General features: G+C 39.1%; 2 protein-coding genes across 15 annotated transcripts in view; one reads left to right on the top strand and one right to left on the bottom strand.

Annotated features, from left to right (window-relative positions):
* Positions 1 to 15992, top strand: part of HIBCH (3-hydroxyisobutyryl-CoA hydrolase) — a 140757-nt gene extending 124765 nt beyond the window's left edge. For 3 of the 5 annotated variants that reach the window (XM_054680006.2, XM_063791359.1, XM_515988.9), the window contains exons 12-14: positions 7553 to 7672; positions 11729 to 11762; positions 15381 to 15992. In XM_054680006.2, coding sequence (XP_054535981.1) covers positions 7553 to 7672; positions 11729 to 11762; positions 15381 to 15496 — 270 coding nt within the window. In that variant the 3' untranslated portion in view covers positions 15497 to 15992. The remainder of the gene's footprint in view (positions 1 to 7552; positions 7673 to 11728; positions 11763 to 15380) is intronic. The other 2 variants (XM_054680007.2, XM_009443882.5) reach the window with 1 other exon arrangement.
* A 1147-nt stretch (positions 15993 to 17139) lies between these two features.
* C2BH2orf88 (chromosome 2B C2orf88 homolog) overlaps positions 17140 to 24978 on the bottom strand; it is a 328152-nt gene continuing 320313 nt past the window's right edge. For 9 of the 10 annotated variants that reach the window (XR_010150175.1, XR_010150174.1, XR_010150172.1 and 6 more), the window contains one exon: positions 20431 to 20948. Coding sequence is in view for 4 of the 10 variants with exons in the window: in XM_003339030.7 (XP_003339078.1) it covers positions 20497 to 20784 (288 nt within the window). In the remaining 6 variants the exon portion in view is untranslated. Of the gene's footprint in view, positions 20949 to 24978 lie in introns of all 10 variants that reach the window. The other variant, XM_063791380.1, reaches the window with a different exon arrangement.

The following is a 24978-nucleotide window of genomic DNA, read 5'->3' as shown; positions in this document are numbered from 1 at the left end:
AAAGGCCAGTGGAGTACACTGTAATCGGGGGCATTAAATGGGAGAATATTCATAAAGCACCTAGGGCAAAGAATGAGTTCCCATGAAGAACCAGTTTTATCAGTGCCCTTAATCATTTTTCTTTCCTTCTCATCTTTTCTCTTCAGCAGCACCGTGACTGTAGGTAGGATACTGATTTTCCTTGAACTTTTCCTGTACCGTAGTCATCTGTTCAAAGCTCTGGCAACTGCTGTGTAAGATACTGTCCTATCCATTTACTCTGTTCCTTGAATCTGGTTGCCAGAATTAAGGATGCTACAGAGAACACAGAATCTTGAAGTAGGGAATTCTTGAACTCAGGTAAAGTCTAAACCTTTGAAATAGTTATTCAACAATAAACTTGAAAAGTATCTGTTGTGATTATAAAGGAAAGCACAGGCATCAGATCTACATAGCATGTAATGACCTCTTGCAGCAGCTGTTGAAGTCACGATCATAGATACATCTTGGAACTAGTGATAGCACCTTTAATTTCAAAAGGAGTGGCATAGCATTGTAGCCAACAAGTCAGATCTGTAATTCTTATTTTATTAAATACTTAAATGCTGTAAACAAGTGCTGTACGTAATCTTGAATTGTCTTCTCTCTTTCCAAGGTGAGTAGATTTATTTTTAGGTGAAGACTATAGTTAAGACACTTCTCTGGAGTCACAGAGTAGGAAAGAGCTACTGTATTTCTACTCCTTCATCTTCTTTACATTGTAAAATAAAATGTCCTCTGTCCATCCAAACCCACAGAATGGACTCAGACCTGGACAATAGCGAAAGCGAGACTTTTAATGACAGTCTTGCAAGATTGAGTGTCTGGCATGCAGGCACACCCAGCATGGTTTTAACAAGCAATTTATCCCTTAGTGTGCAGGACCCTCCCCCGGTTCCCTATAGGCTGAGTATTGTAGGTCCCATCACCTATTGATTGTTAGGCAGGGCTTTAGGTGTGTTTTTAGGGTTGTCTTGCTGCATTTTGTTGCAGCCCACAATGCACTGGAATCCTAGTTAGCTCAGGGGCTCTTCAAGTATTTGACTTATGACCTAAGTTGCTGGGCAGGCCGATAAGAACAAACAAAGTGAGCTATTTTGCAGACTAATAAACTTTTATTTTAGACTCAAATTCTTTGGTTCAGGTGAGAGAAACTAAGTGGTGGAGGAAGTGGGAGGCCAACAAGTGGCATCAGCTATCCAAACAGGGGCCTAGTATATCCTGTTTTTTCTGTGGTTTGCTGACCTAAGCCGATTCAGGGCACTTTGTTTTGGAAATGAACCATGGTATACGTTATTTCCTTCAATTCTCTCCTTTTTTTCTTTCTACTACTATTTGTTCCATTTCTGCATTTATTTTTGTGTCCTTTAGTTCTTAAATTTATTAGGTCCTCCTTTAGGGACTTCTATTGAGTTAATATAAATGTTAGAATTAAAAGAATTTGTTAGATTTCTCCAACTTCAGTGGCCATGTGGATTCTTGGAGATCTTCTGGAATGCCAAGGTGAATGGAATGGCCAGGTGAACTAAGGCACAAGTCCCAGTCCAGTTGGACGGTAACAGGTTACGGAGGTTCCCTTTCCCACAATACCACCAGACATTAGCCTGGGGTATATGAAGAGCTGAGTAGTTGCCTTTGTTTGACTTACCAGTAACGTTTAGGATGTGGGTACAAGTTGAGAGTTTTCCCACGGGCTTACTGAATTCTGTCCCCTGTCTAGAGAGGCAAGAGGAGTGGTTTATATTCCCTATGGAGAAAGAAGGGATCGCTCTAGGATTTGACCTTTGCAAGGTGGGAAAGAGCAATAATAAACTTTTGCAAGTCTCATTTCCCCATGCATCCCTGTCCTGGTATAGAGCCAACATGCAATGCATTCCTCTGGGATTGGTATCCCATTTTAGGGGAAACGCAGCTACCAGTGCTTGAGGCCGCCCAGCAGAGCATGCGTAACTGTTGCTTCTATTAAGAGCTAGTACTGAAAATTTGACCCATTCAACCCAGGCAGTTACATCCCCATATTTTTAATTTTTAGTTTGCCTTAAAGTTAGTGTCTTGAGGGTCATTGTCTGGTGGGCTAAAGGAAGTAGTAAGACCAGGAGTTCTAGTAATTCTGGGTGGGCTTGGGGTGGAATTGGTGATTTGCCTAAGAGCTAACTGTCCCACGGAATCCCTTCCTGAGATAATTATTCCTAATGTATACCTCCAGGGTTCCTGGTCTAGAGTAGCTGGGTTGTTTATGGTAATTAATATAGGATTACATTTTAAATTTTTACAGTTAGGTAGCATGGGGCCCTTATATTTTATTTTTTAACGGTTGGTTTTCAGAAGAATGACTCAGCTGGCCTTGATATTGTGTGGTCCACCAGACCTGATTCCAGCTAGCACAGAGATTTTTTTGAGAGGGCCCAATAACGGTCTGTTTTAGGACATAGATATTTGTCTGCTTGTGACAACTGCCTTTGGTTCCGTAAATTCCCGCAAGGTAAGACTTGGCAGGCATTAAATTTTATAGTTTGGGGGGTGGGGGTGGAGGTTTTAGTTATGTTGACTATTAGTTTGATTAGATATTTCCTACTTTCCACCCCTAGTACTGGGCCCTATCCAATAGGGTTTCCTTTCACCCCTTGTGTTAGGATTAATCCTAACTGTATCCACCCCCAATGACGGAGCCTGCTCATAGCTTCCTTTAGGTTTTCCTTAGAGTTAGCTTTAAGGGTTTCTTAGGTGATTTATACACTCCCTATTCACTCTTTTCCCTTTCTTTCAGGGGTTCTTTTACCAGTCTCTTGTCCCGAGTGTAATGTGCTCACCCCAGTTCAGCTGTTTATATGGCTGTTTTAGTGATTAGGAGCACTTGATACGGACTTTCCCAGCTTGGGTGGAGCATGTCTTCTTTCCAGGTTTTAATTAGCACCGAGTTGCCAGCCTGGAAGTGGTGAACTGTGAACTCAAGAGGCAGGGTTCGAGTTAGAAGTTTTTTTAACCTAAGGGATGACAGGGTAGAGGATATGCCCAGTATATAATGTTTAAAAAATTGGTCTTTGATTTTCATAGTAGAAAGGTTAGTAGTCCTGCTTCAATATGGCCTTAACCCAGGAGGTCTTTTTCCAGTAGTCTGTTTTTTTGTTTTAAGACAGAATCTCACTCTGTCGCCCAGGCTGGAGTGCAGTGTGTGATCTCAACTCACTGCAACCTCCATCTCCTGGGTTCAAGCTATTCTCCTGCCTCAGCCTCCCAAGTAGCTGGGATTACAGGCATGTGTCACCACACCCAGCTGATTTTTGTAGTTTTAGTGGAGACAGGGTTTCACCATGTTGGCCAGGCTGGTCTTGAACTCTTGACCTCAGGTGATCCACCTGCCTCAGTCTCAGAAAGTGCTGGGATTACAGGCTGGAGTTAGGTGACGCACTTCCCCAGGGTCCACTGACCCCAGGAGGAACTTGGGGAGGCAAGGGACTGACCAGCTGGCTTCCCAGGGTGCCTTTGGTCGGGCCCTGCTGGGTCTGGCACTGGGCCAAGAGCTGCTGGTTTGAAGAGCTAACAGCCTGTGGCACCTTTCCTGAGGGGCACTTTCATTAGCAAAAGCATCCCTGGCTCCACCCTCACTTCCTCATTGTTTGCTTTGAAGACACCATTCCTCTCCCTGGCAGGCGGAGAGCTGTACTGTTTGTATTCCACACCACCCCTGCTGGTGACCCAGCAACTGCAAAGGGTCTCTGGTTTGTCCCTCTCTGGGAGGGGACTTAGTGGCTTTTCCTCCTCCTCAGCTGCAGGGATCCTCCCCCAGCCCAGCCAAGCTCTGGGAAACAGAACTTTTAAACATCCCACCTCAAAGCGTCTTGGCAGACTTCTCCCCAGCACGAGCTCTCTCTACTTCAGGGATTGCAAACTGGCATCCTCTTTTGCCTCTATTGGGTTTTTAAGTTTTTTGAACTGATAACCAGCATTTAAAAATCCCATTTTAGATAAAAAGAATTCTGGCCTCTAACAAAGCAGACAATTTGGCATCACAGCTGAGCAGCTGTGGCCCCTTTAACAGGGTGTGCCCTCTTCAGTTAGCCACAGTCCCCACACAGCCCTGCAGCCCTCCTTCTCATCATTTACTGGCCCTGTAGTCATTTGAGTTTACAACCCTCTGATCTAACTTATATAGCCCCCCAGACCTTCTGCAGCCTTACTGACAGCTGCCCGTGGTGGACTTACAGCCTCTCAGTAAAACAACAACAAAACCTTAATGGTCATTTCATCCATTTACCCTTCCATAATCTGAATCCTTTCTGCCGCCTTCTGACAGCCATCCATAGGCAACCCACTGCTCCTGATCCTAAACTGTCCTCCACATCCCTTTCTCATTTGCATCGCCCGGTTCCCAGGCTCTGTCCCGCCTCAGTGGCCACACTGCACCCTTTTCTTGCACCTCCTTGTTGCTTGAGCCTCTAGAACCTTCCCCCAGCCCTGCCAATCTCTCCACATCCTCTCACTTCCTCTTGTACTCTTTCTTCCTTTTACATTATTTTTCTCCCCAGTCTCACCTTCTGTGTCTCTTTGATCTTTGTCTTTTCCAGTCTCTCTCTTGCTCATTTTCTTCTTTTATTTCTCTTTCTGTCATCCCCTGTTTCCTTTTTCCTTCACACTCAGTTTCTTCCTCTTTCTCTCTCTGGGCATGAGCTGAGCCTTAACTGTGCCCTGGCTCCCCCGCGTCTGACAGACAGTTCCGACTCTTTTTCTCTGGGCACCAGCACACCTGCACAGTGTCTTACACTGCCTTCCCTGTCTTGGCTGCTTAGTCCAGTGGCTCCCACACACACAGCTGTGCACCAGGCTTTCCCTTGCCTTCAGGGTCAGCAGCTTAACTCTTTCTCTGGCCCTCTACGTTTGCTGTTTCCTCCCCTTTATCTTTGATTTCCTTTCTTTTCATCGATGTTTCCCCCTTTCTTCTTACAGAAACCTTCTGAGCTTCCCTTAGTAATTCCTTAATTGGTTTTTCATTCCATCCATTAACCTTTTGCAGTTTCTTAGTAATATCTGGCCAGCTTTTAGTCAGAAAATTAACCTTTAAAATTAAAGGCCTTGCCCTACTGGGTCCTCTGGATTTAATCCTGAATATTTTCTCATTTGATCACTGAGCCTCTGCAGCAACACAGAGGGAGTCTCCTCTTTTTTTGTTGTTGAATCTCAAATGCTTTTGAGACATTTTATGTCCTAGGAGTGGACTTTTTAATCCCTTTAATTATTAGTTCCCTTAGGTCCTGCATTTGGGCCCGATCTCTTTATTGTTATCCCATCCAGGATCTGCATTTAGGAATTTCTGCTCAGTTGGCAGGACTTCTTGCCTGGGAGGACGCTGTCTTTCCCAAATGGTTATGGCTGCCCTTATAATTATTCCCCTCTCTTCCCCAGTAAACACAATATTCATGATTGACATCATCTCAGCCTAAGTATAAAAATTGGGTCCTAAAAATTGATCTAGCTGCTAAACCGAGGGGATCTCTGCTAAGCTGAGGTTTGCTCTGCTAAACCGAGGGGATCTTCCAAGAATGGCCTCATTTCCTTTTTAAAATTCCTAACCTCAGTACTTGTTAGAGGCGCATTCACAAACCCAACTCCTCCCTGTCCCATAGGGACTTCTCTAAGAGAGTACTTATTAGACGTCTACTGTTCAGAAGAAATAGGGAAATTCTCAATGTCCTTCTTACATTGTTCTAATTCTTTCTTTAAGTTTGGATAAGGATTTAAGGGAGCACTGGGTTTAGCTCCTTCATGATCCCCAGATTCCTCTTTCTTCGACCTTCCTCTTGCCCCCGATCTCCCTGTCCTCTACCTTGTGAGATGTTTGGGGGAGGGGCAAGCGTGTTGGGGATCCCAGGGCTTTTCACTGGGTAAGGGCTCTTTACTGTGCTCTTCCTCTTTAAGGGGGAACATGGGGTTAAATCACTAATCCAACAAAGAACATAACCCACATCCTCTGTGAGTATGGGTTTTATCATTCACGTAGAGAATTAAAGCTTGGCACACCCAGTCCTCATCTGAGCCAAACTTAGGCCAAAAGACCGAAGGCTGACAAATGGGCTTTTTGGGCCAGATAAAACAGCAATACTCCATCATCTTTTGCTTTTCCTTGTTCCTGGTTTGGGGATTATCCATTCAAACCTGCAACATTCTCCCCAAGGGACTATCTGGGAGAATGTCAGAGGGGGTCTTTTTAGTTCGCTCTTTCCTTTGTTCTGTAGGCCTAGAATTCCTGTTTCCCATTTTCACTTAGTCTCTGTGTCAGGTTTTTGCTGTGTACTCAGCCCCCCTTACTGGAGGTTTCTTGCACACTCCGGGTTCTCTGAAAATGCCCCAATACCAAGGCAGTACTGATAATCCAACTTTCCTACCTTGGATCATGCAGGAGGTTGGCTGGTTGCCACGGTGCCTGCTTTTCTCCTTGTGTCACCTCCGCTGTCTCCTGAACAAGTCTTGGGTTTGTCTATGGCTTCTGCGGGGAACCAAGATGTCCAGAGCAGGCCACATAAATCAAGTGGGGTGTGTCTCCCTTCTCGGCTGGAGTCTTAACTCCATACAGGCACAGAGATAGCCGTATGGGCCACCAGGTTGTGAGAAACAATTCACCCGTCTAAACCCACAGAATGGACTCAGAGACCCGGACAGTAGCGAAAGCGAGACTTTTAATGACGGTCTTGCAAGATTGGGTGTCTGGTGTGCAGGCACACCCGGCACAGTTTTAACAAGCAACTTAACCTCCTAGTGTACAGGTCCCTCCCCCGGTTCCTTATAGGCTGAGTCCTATAGGGTCACAGTCATCCGGGACGTCACCTGTTGAGTGTTAGGTAGCAGCTTTAGGTGTTTTTTTTAGGGTTGTCTTGCTGCATTTTGTTGCAGCCCACAATGCATTGCAATCCTAGTTAGTTCAGGGGCTCTTGAAGTATTTGACTTATGACCTAAGTAGCTGGGCAGGATGATAAGAACAGACAAAGTGAGCTATTTTGCAGACTAGTATCTAGGCTAAACTTCTTTGGTTCGAGTGAGGGCAGCTAAGTGGGGGAAAAGGGGACGAAGCGGGAGGCTGACAAGCAGGCATTGGCTATCCAAGCAGGGGCCTAGTATCCTGTTTCTTCTGTAGTTTGCTGACCTATGCCGATTCAAGACACTTTGTCCCGGAAATGGACCACTGTATGCGTTATTTTCTATACTCCACGAATATGATTGGTTTGTAAGGTGTGTATTGATTTTATTTAAGTGTAATTGCTGTTTGCTTAGCCAGTTGGCATAATTTATGCTAAGCAAACTACAAATATGGATTTATTTTATTAGTCACAGCTACAGAATTTATTCCACTTGTGGAATGATGTTTTGTTTTTGTAGCAGATTAGAAAACTTTTGTTTGGTGCTTTGGCAGGATTAAGCTAGGGTATAATCTTTTATGAGATTTTGGCATATTTTAATATTATTTACATAGACACTCTGCCCATTTATTATAGACAATAAAGGAACTATTGGACTAACAGTAGTAAATTTTTTCCCCCAAAAGGTAATTAATAAAATGTCTCCAACATCTCTAAAGATCACACTAAGGCAACTCATGGAGGGGTCTTCAAAGACCTTGCAAGAAGTACTAACTATGGAGTATCGGCTAAGTCAAGCTTGTATGGTAAGAATTAAAAAAAAAAAAGTCATTTTTTAGTTCTAAAAGTAACATACGTTTATTGTAGAACTTGTAAAATACACTAAGTGCAAACAAGAAAATTAAAACCATCTGTAAATTTACTCTACAAAAACACAACAGGCCAGTTAGTTTTAGATGTGTGGAAGTATTGCTACCCAGATTGTTATTAAGCCTTTATAAAATAGCAATTACATTTGCATGTCAGTGTAAGAAGCTCTCTAACCTCATCTTAGAGGAATTCAAAATAGAAATTAATGTCTTCCAGCGATGGTCTCTGTGACCTTGGGCAAGGCATATAAACTCTGTAAATGTGAATTCCCTCATTGGTAAAATGAAGAGGATTATTTATAAGCAGATATATATATATAGTAAATGCACAAATGGAAGTTATTAGTCTGTTACATGTTTAAAATAATGAGCATTATTAAAGTACCATTGTAAACATAAAGTGGACAATAATCACATGGAATATTGATTTCATGAAACATCTCATATTTATATTTATTTATTCTTCCAGATGACAAACTCTTTAAAGTCAGAATCATCCTTTATGTTCAGAGGACCCTTAAGAAGCATCTTATTATTTAGACTAATATATGGACTAAAGGGACTATTTGGCTTAATAGCCAGAAAGGAGACATTCCTAATGACTTTAATGTAATAGTTATTAAGATGTTCAATGTAGTTCATCTAGTTAGAAATAACTCTGTTAGCCATGTCTTAAAGTCACTCCTTGAGGGATGTAAATGGCAGCTGACGTCTATTGTTTATTATGTGCAGGTACTACGCTAGGCACTTTATATGCATTTGCTCCATTAAATCTTATGGTATCTCTAGAAGGATAGGTACTGTTATTGACTCCATTTTACAGATGAAGAAATTGTTATATAGTGGTGTAACTTGCCTAAGGTTGTGCAGCTATTAAGTGACAGAGATGTGGCATATGAAACCAGGCAGTCTTACTCCAGTGCCTGCACTCTTGACCACTCTCCTGTATACCTCACACATTCCATGTTTTTCATTACACTTTTAGTGCACTGCCTAGATTGATTGATTCTTGCCTTCATTCTCTCGGCAAATATGTTAGCTATGTCCCAGGCACTGTGCTCAGTGTTAGCCTTATATTGTTGAATAAGAAGACACAGTCCTTTATTTTCATGGGTTTAGTCTACTGAGACTACAAAGAACAAGTAAACAAAATAAGTAAAATAATTATAAATTGTGATAAGTACTCTAAAGGAAAACATACAGGGTTGGTGATAGAAGAGATTATTCAGGGACAGGAGGGAGTTGGGGGGCAATGGGAAACCTCCTTAAGTAGATCAGGGAAGACATCTTTGTGATGTCACTTCATTTGTGACCTAAAGGATGAGAAAGGAGTATGTTGAGAAGACTCTTGGGCTTAAGCAGGAGGTGATTTGATTTTTCATTTCATTCGGTTCAATTTGCTTTAAGAAGGAAATTGTTGCTGCTGTGTGGAGATAGGGTTGGAGAGGTTCAAGAACGGTTTAGAGACCAGATATAGATTTCCTGCAGTGATCCAGGTGTGAAATAGTAGTTTTGAGACAAGCATGGTGGCAATTGAGAGAAGTAAATGGATTTGAGACACATGTAGGAGATAGAATTGATAGGACTTGCTGGATGTGAGGGAAGGAATGCATTTAGGAGTTAGAGATTAGAGGAATGAGTTGGAGATTTAAATCTGAAAGACACCAACAGCAATTAAGAAAACCTTGGGGATTCGTTATTTACTAAACAAGAGTGCTTACTATGTCGTAGACACTGTTAGAGGTACCCAGGTACATAGGTTCCAGGTACATAGGTGTGCTCCAGGGGTTGAGGTTGAAAAGGCAGAAAACAGTTTAAATCATTATCTTGGGGAGTAGGGAGTAGGATAACACCTGCCCTCATGGAACTTACTTTATAATGGGGAAATAGACTGTAAACAAGATTAATACATAAAATATATATTGTATGATTATAAATATTAACAAGAAAAAGGAAGCAGGATATGTGATATAGAGTAACAGGGGGATGAATTGTAGATGGGATGACCAGAGAAGGCCTCACTGAGATGTTCTTTGAGTGAATTCCTGAAAGAAGTAAGGAAGTGAGCCCATGCCATTATCTAGAGGAAGAGCATCCCAGGCAGTGGGAACTGCAAGAACAAAGCTGTGAGGCAGGAGCATGACTGCCTGTGCTAGGGACCACAAAGAGGCCATGTGGAAGCGGATGGGGGGCAGAGGTTGTGGTGAGTGAGAGATGAGGTCAGAGGAAACAGTGTAGAGAAAGGCTGTGCAGAGCATACAGAGCCTTGAAGGTCTCTCTAAGGACTTTCGCTGAGTAAAATGGGAAGCCACTAGATGATTATGAGGAGAGGAATGCCATGATCTTATACTTTAAAGAATTGATCACTCAGGCTGCTATGTTGAGCACTGAATAGGTAAGATCATATTATAAAGAAAATGAGAGTCCAGACCTGAGCCCTAAGGAACTCTAACATTTTGAGGTGTGGTAGAGAAAGAGCAGTAGGAAGGAAAAAAAGGATGGAGAGGTAGGAGGACCAGGAGAGTGTAGTGTCACAAAAGAAAGTGAGGAATGTTTCGGGGAGGAGGGTGTAATGGACAGTGTTGAACGCTGTCAAAGTGTAGACGAGGTTAGAAGTGTCATTTGACCTTGGTGATGCCGATGTCATGGGTGGTTTTGGCAAGCCATTTTAGAGGAGTGGGGGCAGAAGTTAGAGTGTAGTAAGTTGGAGAGGAAAAATGGGATGTGAAGAAGTGGAGAGAATATGTGTAGATGAATACTCTTGAAAGTGAAATAGGATAGAAGCTGGGACTGTGGAATCAAATGAAGTTCCTTTTTTATTTTATAAGATGGAAGGTACTAGAACATGTTTAAAAATGATTGGGAATGATCCAATAGAGAAAAAAGATTATGTTGATGATAGTAATGGTAGTTAATATTTACTGAACACTTAGTGTTGAACACTTAGTGTCGGACACTGTGCTTGGATGTGGATTAAAATAATCCTAGGATGGATATATAAATTACCTTTTCATGTAAAGAAACTAGGGTTGGAGAAATTACTAGTCCGAGGTCACATAGTTAATATGTAGCTATCAGGATGTGAACCTAGACATTTGAACTCAGCTATATTGCCTACATTGATGATTCTAGGAAAATAAAAGTGAATGACCACATCAAGCAAAGTCCATCCTTAAGAAGGCAAGAGGGGATGTGAATTGGAATGCAAGGGAGGACTGGTCTTTGAAAAAGGGGTGGTCCTTTCCTCCACGGCATTGAAAGAGAAGGCAGGTGCAGATGGCCGCAGTTGCCTGCAGGTGTTTTAGTGGTGAGAAGACAAGACTTCATATCTAAGAGCTTCTCGTATTTTTAAAGAAGTCAGAGGTTAAGTAATTGGCTGAGACTATAATAAGAGTGTGCTCTACGGGTAGAGGTTGAGAAGGCAGAAAACACTTAAAATCATTATCTTGGGGAGTTGGGAAGAGATCTTGGATTGTTTGGCAGTTTTCTGTGCCTGTTTGAGATTTTTGATCATGAATTTTAAATGAAACCAGTCACAATTGTATGATTTTCTGCAGCAAGACTTAGCTGCTGAAGTGCAGGCAGGGGTACGTGGTAGGGTTTAGTTGGTGCCAGGATTTTGCTAGGATTGTAAAAAAGGAAAAAAGGTTTGAGGGAGATGATGACATTTTGACAGGAAAGTGACCATATTAAAGGACTGGTGAAATTGGGCTGGATGAAGAGCAAAGTGAAGCCAGCACAGATGGGGAGAAAGTCATAGGATCTGTGGACCTCAGTAAGATCAATGATTTGTAGCAGTGGAGATACTTGAGCAAATAAGATTTAGGAGGTGGTGATCAGAGAGTGGGCTATCAGAGGTGGTTCAGTCTCTGAATGTCATGGTTCAGGTTGTGGCCATGGGAGTGGAAGGCTGAAGTGAATAGAGGAGAGAGAAAATAACCCAGAATAAGGACACCCAGAAATTATCCCCATTTAATCTCAATTTTCTTTCAGAGAGGTCATGACTTTCATGAAGGCGTTAGAGCTGGTAAGTGGCAAATGGGAACTTACCATTTTGGGGAAATGGGATTTGTGAGCATATGCTTTTAATTAAAGAAGATACAGATTATGCATCCCAAATCCTAAAATCCAAAAATGTACCAAAATCTGAAACTTTTTGAGCACCAACATGACACTCAAATGTTCATTGGACCATAAGTATAATGCAAATATTCCAAAATCTGAAAAAAAAAAAAAAAAATCAAACCTGAAACACTTCTGATCCCAAGCATTCCAGATAAAGAATACTCAACCTATAGTTGTTTTAGTAGTGAAAATTAAACTTTTATTAAGATTGCAAAGTTGTGTATGTTTTTAAAGAATATGTTACCATCTGGGATATGAAAAGGAAGATCAGTCTTTGAAACTGATAATTGTTTTAAAAATTCACATAACTTGGCCACTGTTTCCTAATTTATATATAAGATAATCCTGCCCCTACAATCATGGACTGCATCTGATAAGTGCAGCATTGAGCTTGTAAACTCATCCTGCTGCCATCCTGCTGCTGTGGCCTTTGAAACGTGCATTTATTACCTTACAAAAAGCCCTCAAATCCCCTACCCTTTCTCCCTCTTTCGTGCTGGCCTGGCAAAATTGACCAGTGGTCTAACCCTACTTTCCACCTTCTTGCCTGTGCCTCAGCAGTTAAACATTGCTGGGGAAAAAGACCATATGATGTCATTAGTAACATCTGCAGATTGTCTTATTAATACTTTCCATTTTGCTTATAATCTCCAATGTCAGCATATTTAGAAAAAGCAAGTGAAGTGCTTGACTGTTTTTTCTAGCATACTTGCAACAATTCCTTTTTATGCATAATTCTTATCCTTATAAAAAGCTGTTATTTATGTTGTATAAAATGAGTTGTTCCCTCTGCATGTATTTTGCTTATCTAATGTTCCTGTTTTTATTAATTATTTTACTATAGTGCAGACTCTGGATATCCTTTTTTTTTTTTTTTTTTTTTTTTTTTTTTTTTTTTTGGAGATAGGGTCTCACACTGTCACCCAGGCTGGAGTGCAGTGGTGCACTTTCGGCTTACTGCAACCTCCACCTCCCAGGTTCAAGTGATTCGCCTACCTCAGCTTCCTGAGTAGCTGGGACTACCAGCCCATGCCACCACGCCTAGCTGATTTTTGTATTTTTAGTAGAAACGGGGTTTCACCATGTTGGCCAGGCTGGTCTTGAACTCCTGATATTATGTGATCTGGCTGCCTTGGACTCCCAAAGTGCTGTGATTACAGGCATGAGCCACCGTGCCCAGCCTGGATATACTTTTTTATCTGAATAAAAGGTTATGTTATGTTCTCTGAGCTCTTAAGCTTTGATAAACAATCACTCTTTGTAGAGTTCTCTTCATTTCTGACATGATACAATATCAGAAATAAGGACTTGATTGAAATCTTTTTAGTATTCAGCACATGGAGCTGATCAGAGGAGATGGCAGTGTGTCTTGTAGAAACTAAGTAACATAGGCATTTTCCTCACATATTCTCTGCAAATTCTTGCTGCATGTGGATTACAGCCTAGAACTCTGATTTTAGAGGACCTGTAAGCATACAGGGTTATATTGTTAAAGTATTCATTATATGTTATAATAGCCCTTCTTTAAAAAGAAAGATACTGTTTTTAGATAAATACTGTTATTTTGAGGAAAAAATGTTGAAACCAATCAGCATCAAAGTTCTGATTCATAAAAGGAAGTGTTTATTATACGACTTTTTTTTGTTTTGTTTTGTTTTTTGAGATGGAGTCTCACTCTGTCACCCAGGCTGGAGAGCAGTGGCAAAATCTCGGCTCACTGCAAACTCCGCCTCCCGGGTTCACACCATTCTCCTGCCTCAGCCTCCCGAGTAGCTGGGACTAAAAGCGCATGCCACCACGCCTAATTTTTTTGTATTTTTAGTAGAGACGGGGTTTCACAGTGTTAGCCAGGATGGTCTCGATCTCCTGACCTCGTAATCCGCCTACCTCAGCCTCCCAAAGTGCTGGGATTATAGGCCTAAGCCACCGCGCCTGGCCTATGCTACTTTTTAATGAAGAGAAAGTATATTGCCGCCTCTTTCAGAAAGCAGCGTCTGTTCTGAGATTGAAAACTGTTGTGTTCTTTACATAGTCAAATGTTTGCTGCAGTTTGCTAATAATAAAAACATATTAGCAAGTTGAAGTAAGTTAGCAAATTTAACAGTTGTTAAAAATTCTTACTGTTAACATCTAGAACAAATTACTACTTTGTGGTTATAGAAGAAGAAAAAAAGACCATCTTAGTGGAGCTGGATACCCACTCAAACTCCATGTAGTGGCTATCTCAGGAGACTTGCAAAACCTGAGCTGCCTACATGGCACGAACTTGTATGTATTCTAGTAAAAAAATTGTTAGCTTGAAATAAAATAACAAATTTGATTAATAGTCTCTTTGCTCTTGTCCTTCAGTGGGATCTCAAGGAGACAGGTAGTATTGACCAGAAGACTTAGAGTGAGAGAGATTCTTGTGGAAAAAATGTGCCGGGGTTGTTCTTTGTTTACACTGTCCACGGAATATAAAACTTTCAAATAGTAGGGATCAGAACATCAGTATTTAATATCGCCACTGATCTGATACCAGAATCTCATAGTAGGCAGTTAAATCTTAAAAACAAACCTCCAGTATCTGCATTTAATTGTATGTAAAAGCTTCCCTCCACCTACCAAGGCAGTCTTCTTCCTTGGTTCCCATACTGCTTCTTTAACTATTTTAGGCTTTAAATGCTAAATTAGGTTTTTCTAGTTCACTATAGTTTGCACATTTAAATATTTCCATTCTTCACAAGAATTATGTGCATTTTAAGCATGGTTGAAATTTGCTGCCACAACCATAACCTTAAAATTTGGAGATCATTGTAGATTCATGCGGTTATAAGAAATAATATAGAGATCTTGCATACCTTCCATCCAGTCTCCCAAATGATAACGTGTGTGTAACTACAGTATACTGGACATTCCTCCCCCTTTTTTTTCGGAGAAGTTACAGATTGCCTCATAATCCTGCGGGGATACTATGTGGCTATGATGAGTGATGACTACACTGAAATAGGAGAACTAGACAGTTTCATGATAACCTGATTTTTTTAAATCCAGAGCTGTCTGAACTGGAGGATTCAGCAGAACAACAGTATCCACATTTAATTATGCATGAAGTCTCCTTTTCTCTACCTTAAGCAATTAATTTCCTCCCAAAATTCAATGTGGAGGAGGTTAGAAGGCACATCTGGTCCCTCTGCCCTCCCCTGCCTTTACTTTAAACCACTGGTTTTACCTGTTTTGTAATGTGGAGGTTTCACTGGCAATTTTATTTCAAGAAGAAAAAAAGAATTCTAATGTTTAAACCACTGGATTAATTCAGTAGGCTTTATTAAAGCTAAGACATGAGGCTTAGGAAGTTAGAAAATATCCACCCCAGTCATCAAAAGTATATTGCTGTCCATCCCTGGAGATTTAATTTAAAAGAAAAATAGAATACATAGAAAAATGTGCCTAGTATAAGAATTTCTGTCAATTCAGTAAGTAAAATCTAGCAATATTAGACAAAAATAATGGTATTAACATTTGTATCTTCTCTTGACAGTTTTAATTGATAAAGACCAGAGTCCAAAATGGAAACCAGCTGATCTAAAAGAAGTTACTGAGGAAGATTTGAATAATCACTTTAAGTCTTTGGGAAGCAGTGATTTGAAATTTTGAGGTGACAGGCTTTTAAGGTATATTTTGTAGCATGGGTTGGCAATCTACAGCATGTGGGCCAAATCCAGCCTGCTGCCTGTTTTTATATACCCTGTAAGCTAAGAATGGTTTCCGCATTTTTAAATGGTTGGGAAAAGAAATCAAAGACTAATATTTCATGACGTGAAAATTATCAGAATTCACAAATAAAGCTTTATTGGAACTAGCTATACTCATCTGTTTATATATTATCTGTGGCTGCTTTGAAATGAGTAGTTGCAATAGAGATGGTAAAGCCTACAAAGCCTAATTATTTACTGTCTGGTTTTTGTCAGAAAAAAGTTTGTCAATCCTTGTTTTAGAAGATGGAAAAATGTGAAGATCTTTAGAGATTCTCTTGAGTGGTATATCTAATTGAAATGGGATCTTTGTTTGGCTTTTGGTAGTGGCTTGTATGTTGATGAAATCAACTTAGGTATACAATATAAAAAATAAAGACCCTGAAAATTGTTTTGGATACTGTGTTAATGCCTCATAGAATTTTTGTTTTGGATACTGTGTTAATGCCTCAGAATTTTCTCCATATATGAGTGTGTTTTAAAGTAACTGAGTTACTGTAGCAGAAGAGCTCCTTTTATAAACATTAGAAACCTTGGGCAGAGAGAAAAGATTTTTATTAACGTCCCTCTTCAGTATTAACTCAGACTTGGTCTTCCCTAAAATAATCAGAATACCATCCCATGGTGAAACTGAAAGGATTATTTTCTTGTTATTTGTGATATTTGTTAATCTGGTAGAATGAGAAATTAGGAAACTCCAATCTCTTAGATAGAGACACTCTGTTTTTTTATAATTTACGTAAGACTTTTGTGTGATAATTATCCTTACAAACAAGGTTCAAGTCAGGAGAAAAAAATTAATTGAAAGCAAGAAGACTTTTGTTCAAAAGATATATTCAATAATTGATATTGTTAATGAAGTAAGTACTTTTTAAGGTATGAAAGAACTAAAAGGTATTCCAGACTCAGAACCTTAAAGTTCTAGGCAAGAATAATTTTTAAACTAAAGGTAAGTTTATAAATTAACAAAGTAAACAAAATTTATGATTTTGTTTTTTGTTTGTAATTTTTGTTTAATTTTAAAGGTAAGTTTATAAATTAACAAACAAAATTTATAATTTTTTGTTTGTAATTTTTGTTTATAAACAAAATAAATTTTTTGTAACTTGTTATAGTTTCTCCTTCATCCCATACTCTTTAGAAACTAAGTGAACTTCAGGTTTGTAAGAACAAAAAGCCAACGGAACTGAAAAAGACATTAAAGATCATGTCCTGCACCCTTCTCATAGATGAGGAAATGGCAGCCCAGAAGGTATTGCTTTATGTTTTCTCAGTTCTTAATCTGTTTTACGTGAAACATTTTTCTTTCAAGTAATTCAGTAACAGATCTGGAATAAAGATGCCATGATATCGGATACATTTACATTTATACTCTTAAAGGTCCTAAATTGGACCTGAATGATCCAAGAAATTATTTGTATAAATGGATTTTTGTTCTCTATATTTGTTAACAATGCAGAAAATGTTGTCTTTTATATTGTTAAAAAATTCAAAGTACACACTGTCAGAAAGCATTTGCTTCAGTTAAATAAGAACTCACACTAGTTAATTGCAACTGGACTTTTATTGTGCAGTTACAACAATAAATGTTTTCAGAAAAATATTTGGAAAAAATATACCACTTCATAGCTAAGTCTTACAGAGAAGAGGATTTGCTAATAAAACTTAAGTTTTGAAAATTAAGATTCAGGTAGTGCTTCTGAACCAATGCCCACAGCTCCAAGGAAGACATGTCCTATTTAGTCATTCAAATACAAGTTGAGGGCATTGTGATTAAGCAAACAATATATTTGTTAGAACTTTGTTTTTAAATTACTGTTCCTTGACATTACTTACAAAGAGTCTCTAACTTTCGATTTCTAAAACTATGTAATACAAAAGTATAGTTTCCCCATTCGATAAAAGGCCAATGATACTGAGTAGGATATATGCGTATCATGCTACTTCATTCAGTGTGTCTGTTTTTAATACTAATAAGGCAGTTTGACAGAAATTATTTCTTTGGGACTAAGGTGATTATCATTTTTTTCCCCTTCAAAATTGTGCTTTAAGTGCTGATAACCACAGGCAGATTGCAAAGAACTGATAAGGCAACAAAAGTAGAGAATTTTAGGATCAAAGGCATGTAACTGAAAGGTAACAACAGTACATAAGCGACAACTGGGGAAGGCAGCAGTGAAACATGTTTGTGGGGTTAAGTGAGTCATTGTAAATAAGGAATTTGCACATTTATTTTCTCTGATAACCTGCTTCCATGTTGCCACCTGGAGGCTCTTTGTTGTGCTGGTAGAAGCCCATTTGCCCTTACTCTGGATGTTCCAAATGTTTCCCTTTCCAGGAGCTAGTCAGTCTTTCAGTCATCTGTTTTATATGTCTCCTGCCTTCTCAGACAGTCCTTCTACTCTCTTTTATTGTTCATGAAAGACCTTCAAATTGAAGTAAAGCCCATATTTCAATATAAAGATATGAAAGAAGGCTAATATCCTATCAGTGATATTCTCATCCATCTTGTCATGAAGGCCAACCTATACCATGATAACTATCACATGTAATGTAAATTTGTTTATTCATCTCTCTTATTCATTTATTCATCTTTTTTCATTTGTTTATTCATCTTTCTCCCATTTGCTCCTGTCTTGATTTATCCACTAGCTCACTGATTATGCAAGCCTTGTAGTTCATATATGTCATGGGTTAACATACAATACAGCATATATTTCAGACATAAGTGTTTCAGAAATATTGTACACAAGATATTGTACTCTATTAAAATGTGATTCAGGGACAAGGGAATGGTGCTTGGTGATAAAAGTATACTGCCATAGTTGCTGAGGAAGGGCAGCAACAGAGATCAGACTTCTAGTTGATATGGATCTGGCAGGCATCTCTGTCACACCCCTGGGAAATAGTGGCCCAGGGCACAGAAGGAACCTGAAATTAAAATATTTAGATACAACCAAAACTCACTTGTCTATCCCTATGTATACTGAAAAATTTAGTGGGGCATGCTGCTTTACCTGGCTTTGTGTTTTCACCATTGTACTTATTTTATATACCTAATTGTACATTTTAAGCAGCAAATGACCTTGCAGCAAAAAATGTCTTGGTGTGAGATGCAAAATGAATGAAAAACAACCACACCTAGGCTTTTGTCACTCAACCTAAACTACTCTTCATGACCTGGAAATGTTTTATACTTATGGGAAACTTTCTGCCCTTAACCTTATAACTTCAGATCCTTGTATGAATGGGTTTGGTTGTTTTTCTATTATATAAATTGTAGATTGCAAGTACAATGGGACAGTACAAATCCCGGGACTCGGTAAAATTAGAGTTGAATGATGAGGTGTCCAAAGGCAACTAAAACATGGCATATTTCAAATAATGTTTTCCTTGCTTATGTAACTTGGAGAATTCACTCTATTTGATTGTGGGTTTCAAAGTATTAGTGTTAAAATTAGAGGTAGATTTTCTGCCTGCTTACAAGACAAATACATATTTATCTCATTAAAGAGGTCATAAGCCTTTTTTTTAACCTTTATATTTCAATACCAATGGTGTATTGTGGATCTAACATACACAGGCTTAAATAATTTCCTTTCCATTTAAACTCAATGTCTACCAAATCTTGATGAAAAGATAATTCTAGAAACTGAAGTCTTAATTTTCTAACAAGTCATGTCTTAATTTCTTCTTCTCCCTCCCAAATTTTCTGTTACCACTGATCTTCAAACAGTACTTAATCCTTTAAAACAAAAAGGTGTGTGTGTATGTGCTGTGACAGTAAAAATGAAAAAGAAAAAATAGCTTCCCTAAAAGGTAGCCAGGCTTATGGAAACAGTATAATAGGTGGCTATAAATGCCCTATAGGCTTGTGTTACCACTAAAAAATAACAAAAACCCAGAAAACGAGTACTCTCCTCAAAGGACAGTTTTATCTTTTCCGTTTTGCAATACAACTGTAAATCTTCATGCATTATCTTGTCTATTTTAATGGCGACCGCCTTACTAGTCAAGAAAAAACTGGAAATAAATGCCCATATTCCAGCCCTCTGTACCTCTGAGATAGTAAAGCTTAATACAGAATTAAAACTGAAACTTTCTACCTTGCAGACTAAGTTTCTGTTATTTTTAAGATTTATTGGATTGCTCTTTGTAAAAGGTACCCATACTTGTTTTCTTGTATAGTTATATCACTGGGCTTAATTCAATGCAATAAACACTAATGTCATGGCTTCTATAAACTGTTATCTCTAAGATGGCTTTAGGCACAAAGTCTGAGTCGTCCAGTAACAGCTGTAATTAGTTAGGGCCCTGAGGTCCAAGGTAGTAGTTACACTTCTCAACTTCTCATCTACAAAAATAAATTATCTTATTTATCTTATTAAAGACAGGGTTCATTTGTGTCAAGAAGTAGAGATCCTTGACAAACAAGACTTACTGTTAATCACTATGACTTGAGTGCCATTCCCTTGCCAAGAAATTTTAGAAAAGCCCTTTTCATATCTGGACTTTTTTTGGGTATAAATTAACAAAAATTGTTATTTTAAAGGATAAACTTCAACCATTGGAATTTGGGGCAGTTTTTATTCCTTAGCATTTTCTTTGGTGATGCCATTACTTAGGAAGAAGTGCTGTGACATTCAGCTGATTATTGGGTGTCACAGGACCTCTGTTCAGCCCTTCAGATGACTAAAACCTAAGACTAAACAGAGAGAAATTGCTGTTAACATAGAAGTACTTAAAATGCATTTCATCCTAGTTGTTCTTATACTAGTGACATTATCGTAGACACATTTTTAAATCCAGATAGTTATTTGTACTTTTTCACACCAGTTTTTGCTTTTGTCACATTTATTCAAACTAGCACCTCCACAGTCAAAGTGTTGTCATCCTACAGCCTCAAGGCCCCTCACTCTCAATGTATGGAATGTCATGGTACTTGATGTTATTGCATGCCCATTGCTGCAAGGCATCACACAAGATATCCTGAGACAGGCGGTGTGCATATTCCAAGATCACAATATTGGTCCCTGGAGGTTCCTTCACTTCCTCTTTGACATTAACTGGAGAAGCCATCCTGGGTAGACATCTCTCTTCTGGCATAAAGGGTTCTTCACTCTCATGCTGCTTCTCACCTTCATATATGGTAGGAAATGGGAAAGTTTGCTTTGATTTCATGCAGCCCATGTTATGAAGAGCTGTTTGTGGAGGAAGCAGTGGCAAAGACTACTTCCAGGCCATCTTTAGAAAACAATGAAATTTGTCCATGTGATGTTGACCAGTGCTTTCCCTCTCCAGGGCACTTCAGTAATCAATGTTCCCTTTCACCACTCTTCACGTGTAGTGTTTACCTGTCAAGAGAAGGTAGGTTTCATTTTGAAGTTACAGAATGCAAAATAGTGTATGATTGAGTGGCATGTAAAAATCCTTTCATCACTTTGGTCACATGGAAGAAATCTGAGGTAAAAACAAACAGCTTTATCTTATCAGTAGAAGAAAAAGATAATCACTCAATAAAAATGGCAACTTGCAAAATAGGAAAACTTTTTTTCAAGATCTTGCATATTTTATAAAACTGAAAACAATTCAATTTTTGCTAGCTTAGATTTATCTATACCAAAACAATTCAATTTTTGCTAGCTTAGATTTATCTATACCAAGGGCTAGCAAACCATTGGGCCAAATTCCAGCTACCTATTTTTGTACAGCCATGCTCACGTGTTTACATGTGTCCATGGCTGCGTTCATACTACAACAGCAGAACTGAATAAATGTGACAGACCATGTGGCCCACAAAGCTTAAAATATGTACTATCTGACCCTTTACAAAAAATGTTTGCTGAGTCCTGATTGTGTTTACATGTGTCCATGGCTGCGTTCATACTACAACAGCAGAAATGAATAAATGTGACAGACCATGTGGCCCACAAAGCTTAAAATATGTACTATCTATCTGACCCTTTACAAAAAATGTTTGCTGAGTCCTGATCTATACTGTCAAGCAAAACAAGCACATCAAAATTTGTTCCTCCCCAAACCTCATGAACCTACAGATCTTGGACTACTGTTAGAGTCTGGCTTTATCCCCTGGTCACATATTTACAACTCAAAGAGTAGTAAACAATGTTGGCTTTACTCTAGTGCCACTTCTAAACAATATAGGTTACATATAGCAAAGCCACCTATTGACTGTTCCCTGTGAAATTGTACAGAAGCTCAGATTAAGGTTAAAGGTTTTTTCTCCTAAATGTCTCATTCCTACCCTTGTTTGATGTTTGGTCAATAAATAGATGACAATGCTTGTGATGTGCCTTCTAAGCCTCCCAAGTGTGTGTTGTCACAGAATGAACTTCTCTTAAGGGACTTAAGGATAACTAAAACAATACAAGACAGCTTCATTTTAAAGAGGACTGAGTGTAAGAAGCACAGGTAATCTCTATGAATGAGATTAATGGTCCCTGATTGTATCTTAGTTTTGGGACTAAAAACATAGCTCTAAAAATTCATAAAATCTGTTTCTGAAAACACTTTTTTTTTTTTTTTTTTTTTTGAGACAGGGTCTTACTCTGTTAACTCAGGCTGGAGTAAAGGATGCAATCATGGTTCACTGTAGCCTGGACCTCCTGGGTTCAAGTGATCCTTCCACCTCAGCCTACTGAGTAGCTGGCCTGCAGGCACAAGTCACCATGCCTAGCTAAGTTTGTAGAGACAGGGTTTTGCCATTTTGCCCAGGCTGGTCTTGAACTCCCGGGGTCAAGTGATCTGCCCACCTCAGCCTCCCAAAGTGCTTGGATTACTGGCGTGAGCCACTGTGCCTGGCCTGAAACCACTGATCTTAAGGCAAAAGCTTGCGTGCATCTAATTCATTTTTTAATAGTTGTAATTAAAGATGTCCAGAGGAGGTGATGTTTGCCAGGTCTACCACCATATATTATTCTATAAATTCTACCCAGTTTCTCATAATACTACATCTGTTCCTACCCCTAATAAGAGTGATATGAGGGTAAGAAAGGAAAGGCAGTCTTCTGCTTTTAATTACCTTTAGTTCTGTATGCCCCTGTATGCCCTGCTTCACGCTGCATACTTCAGAGATGTTAATTTTAAAAGGGAAACAAGTTATGTGTGGTGTCTGTCTTGTTTACTAGCCTAGCCTGAACTGAAGATGGGGACTGTCTTGGTTGTTAATCATCAGCATGTTATGATTTTTCATAGTGTCTATTTTTTACTGTGAGGGATGGTTAAGGGAATTGGACATGGTTAACCTGAAAAAAATTACTTGGAGAACTCAGTGTCAGATAAATAAAAGGCTGTGAGTGGAACCATCAGTGGAACCATCAGAATATTCTGTTTTTTAAGACCCTTTGTTTTGCAAAAGCAGCTTTTTCTTACCCTAACAAAGTAGTGCCAGATTTGTGCATTTGCCAAAACCAGTTTTAAAACCAGACAAAATATATGTTGCCATTATTTTCAGGCATAGAGCAACAAGCAACACTGGATTGTGATCCCTGAGAGAAGAAAAACACAAGATGTTAAATCCCACAGATGGTCATTGTGGGATTCTACCTGGGGGTATCTCCCAGCATTACCGTGGGAGTTGAGCCCCAGGAGAGTCAGAGAGTGGCAACTCTGATGCAACAGAGGTTAGGGTTACTAAAACAGCTGGAATTTATAAGATAGAGTTCAAGATTGGGAAGAGAGGCAGAAATCCGCATGAGACTTGTCAAGGGTACTGGGATGTGCATGTCCAGGATAAGGATCTGCAAAGTGTTAGCAAACGATTACTTCCTCTAGGACTTAAGAGTTGAACAGTGACACCAGAAGTTATACAGTACTTAGAATCCTTGGAATTGCAGCCTGAGTGGAGCAATCTCATTGAACACTTTCATATTTAGTTACTACTCAAGAAATGCGACACCTTAGGAATCAGTAGTATACCCTAAACAAGGTTTGGCAAGTGTTTTCTTAAAGGGCTATGACTTAGGCTTGTGAGCTAGGATGTTTGTGGCTTCTCCAAATTCATATATTGAAACCTAATCCCCAACGTGATGGTATTTGGAGGTAGGGCCTTTGGGTGATGATATTAGAGTATTAGTGCTCTCATAAAAGAGACCCCAGAGAGTTCCCTTGCCCCTACTGACATGTGAGGACACAGTGAAAAGCTGTAAACCACAAAGCAGGCCTTCACAAGACACCATATATGCTCATGCCTTAAACTTGGACTTCCCAGCCTCCAGAACCATGAGAAATAAATCTGTGTGATTGATTGATAAACATCCAGTCTTATAAATACTCCATACTAGTCTCTGGCATTTTGTTATACCATCCTGAATGGACTAAGACACATAGGGTCTATGTTACAACTACTCAGCTCTGCTATTATAGCACAAAAGAAGCCAGATAATATATTAATATTAAACACATGGGCATGGCTATATCCAATAAAGCTTCATTTACAAAAATAGGCAGCCAGCCTATGGACCACATTTGCCTAAGTTCAAACAGAAATAGTCCCCTTTAACAAGAAATAAAACAGTACCATTTAAAGGAAGATAACATAAGCCAGATGCCTTACAAGGTATTATTCACAATGCCTACCATTCAATTAAAAAATTACTAGCCATACAAAGAAGCAGGAAAATCTGACCCATAATCAAGGAAAAAAAAAAAAAAGACCCAGCATTTCTTAATAGAAATTAATAATAGAACTTTAAAGTAGCTATTTAAGTATACCCAAGAAAATAAAGGAAAAACTAGTGAACAAAAAAAGAATCTCAGAGAAATGGAAATTGTAAAATAAAAATGGAAAATCAGTAACTGAAATGTACAAGATGTGAAATGAAAAATTCATTGTGTGGACTACTGAATGTTGGAAAAGATAGGATTAGTGAACTTGAACATAAATCTATAGATGTGTCCAATCTGAAAAATGGAGGGAAAAGATTTAAAACATAGAGCAGCCACTAAAGAGATAATGCAAGTATGACTTATGAGGAAAGGAAGAACCCAGAAGAAGACAGGAAAGGAAGAACATTGGGGGTTGGGGAGGGACAATTAGAAAACCAACATATGAAAAAGCCTTCCATGTGAAAAATTACCTGAAAGAAAATGGACTAAAAATAACAATTGAAAGAGATGATCAGACTAGTTTAAAAATCCAAACCACACATATATAGTCTTTTCAGCGAGTGCTGGAACAACCAAATCATCCATATGCCAAAAAAAAAAAAAAAAAAAAAAAAAAGCTGGACACAGTTCTTAAACCCTTCACAAAATTAATTTGAAATGGATCATAGACCTAAATATAAAATAGGACTCCTAGAAGATAACATAGGAGACAATCTAGATAACCTTGGGTTTGGCGACAACCTTTTAGATTCAGTG

This window comes from Pan troglodytes, chromosome 13 (genome assembly GCF_028858775.2).
Source record: "Pan troglodytes isolate AG18354 chromosome 13, NHGRI_mPanTro3-v2.0_pri, whole genome shotgun sequence".
Classification (NCBI taxonomy): Eukaryota; Metazoa; Chordata; class Mammalia; order Primates; family Hominidae; genus Pan; species Pan troglodytes.
The sequence above is the reverse complement of the archived record's forward strand: the minus strand, read 5'-3'. Positions and strand labels throughout refer to the sequence as shown.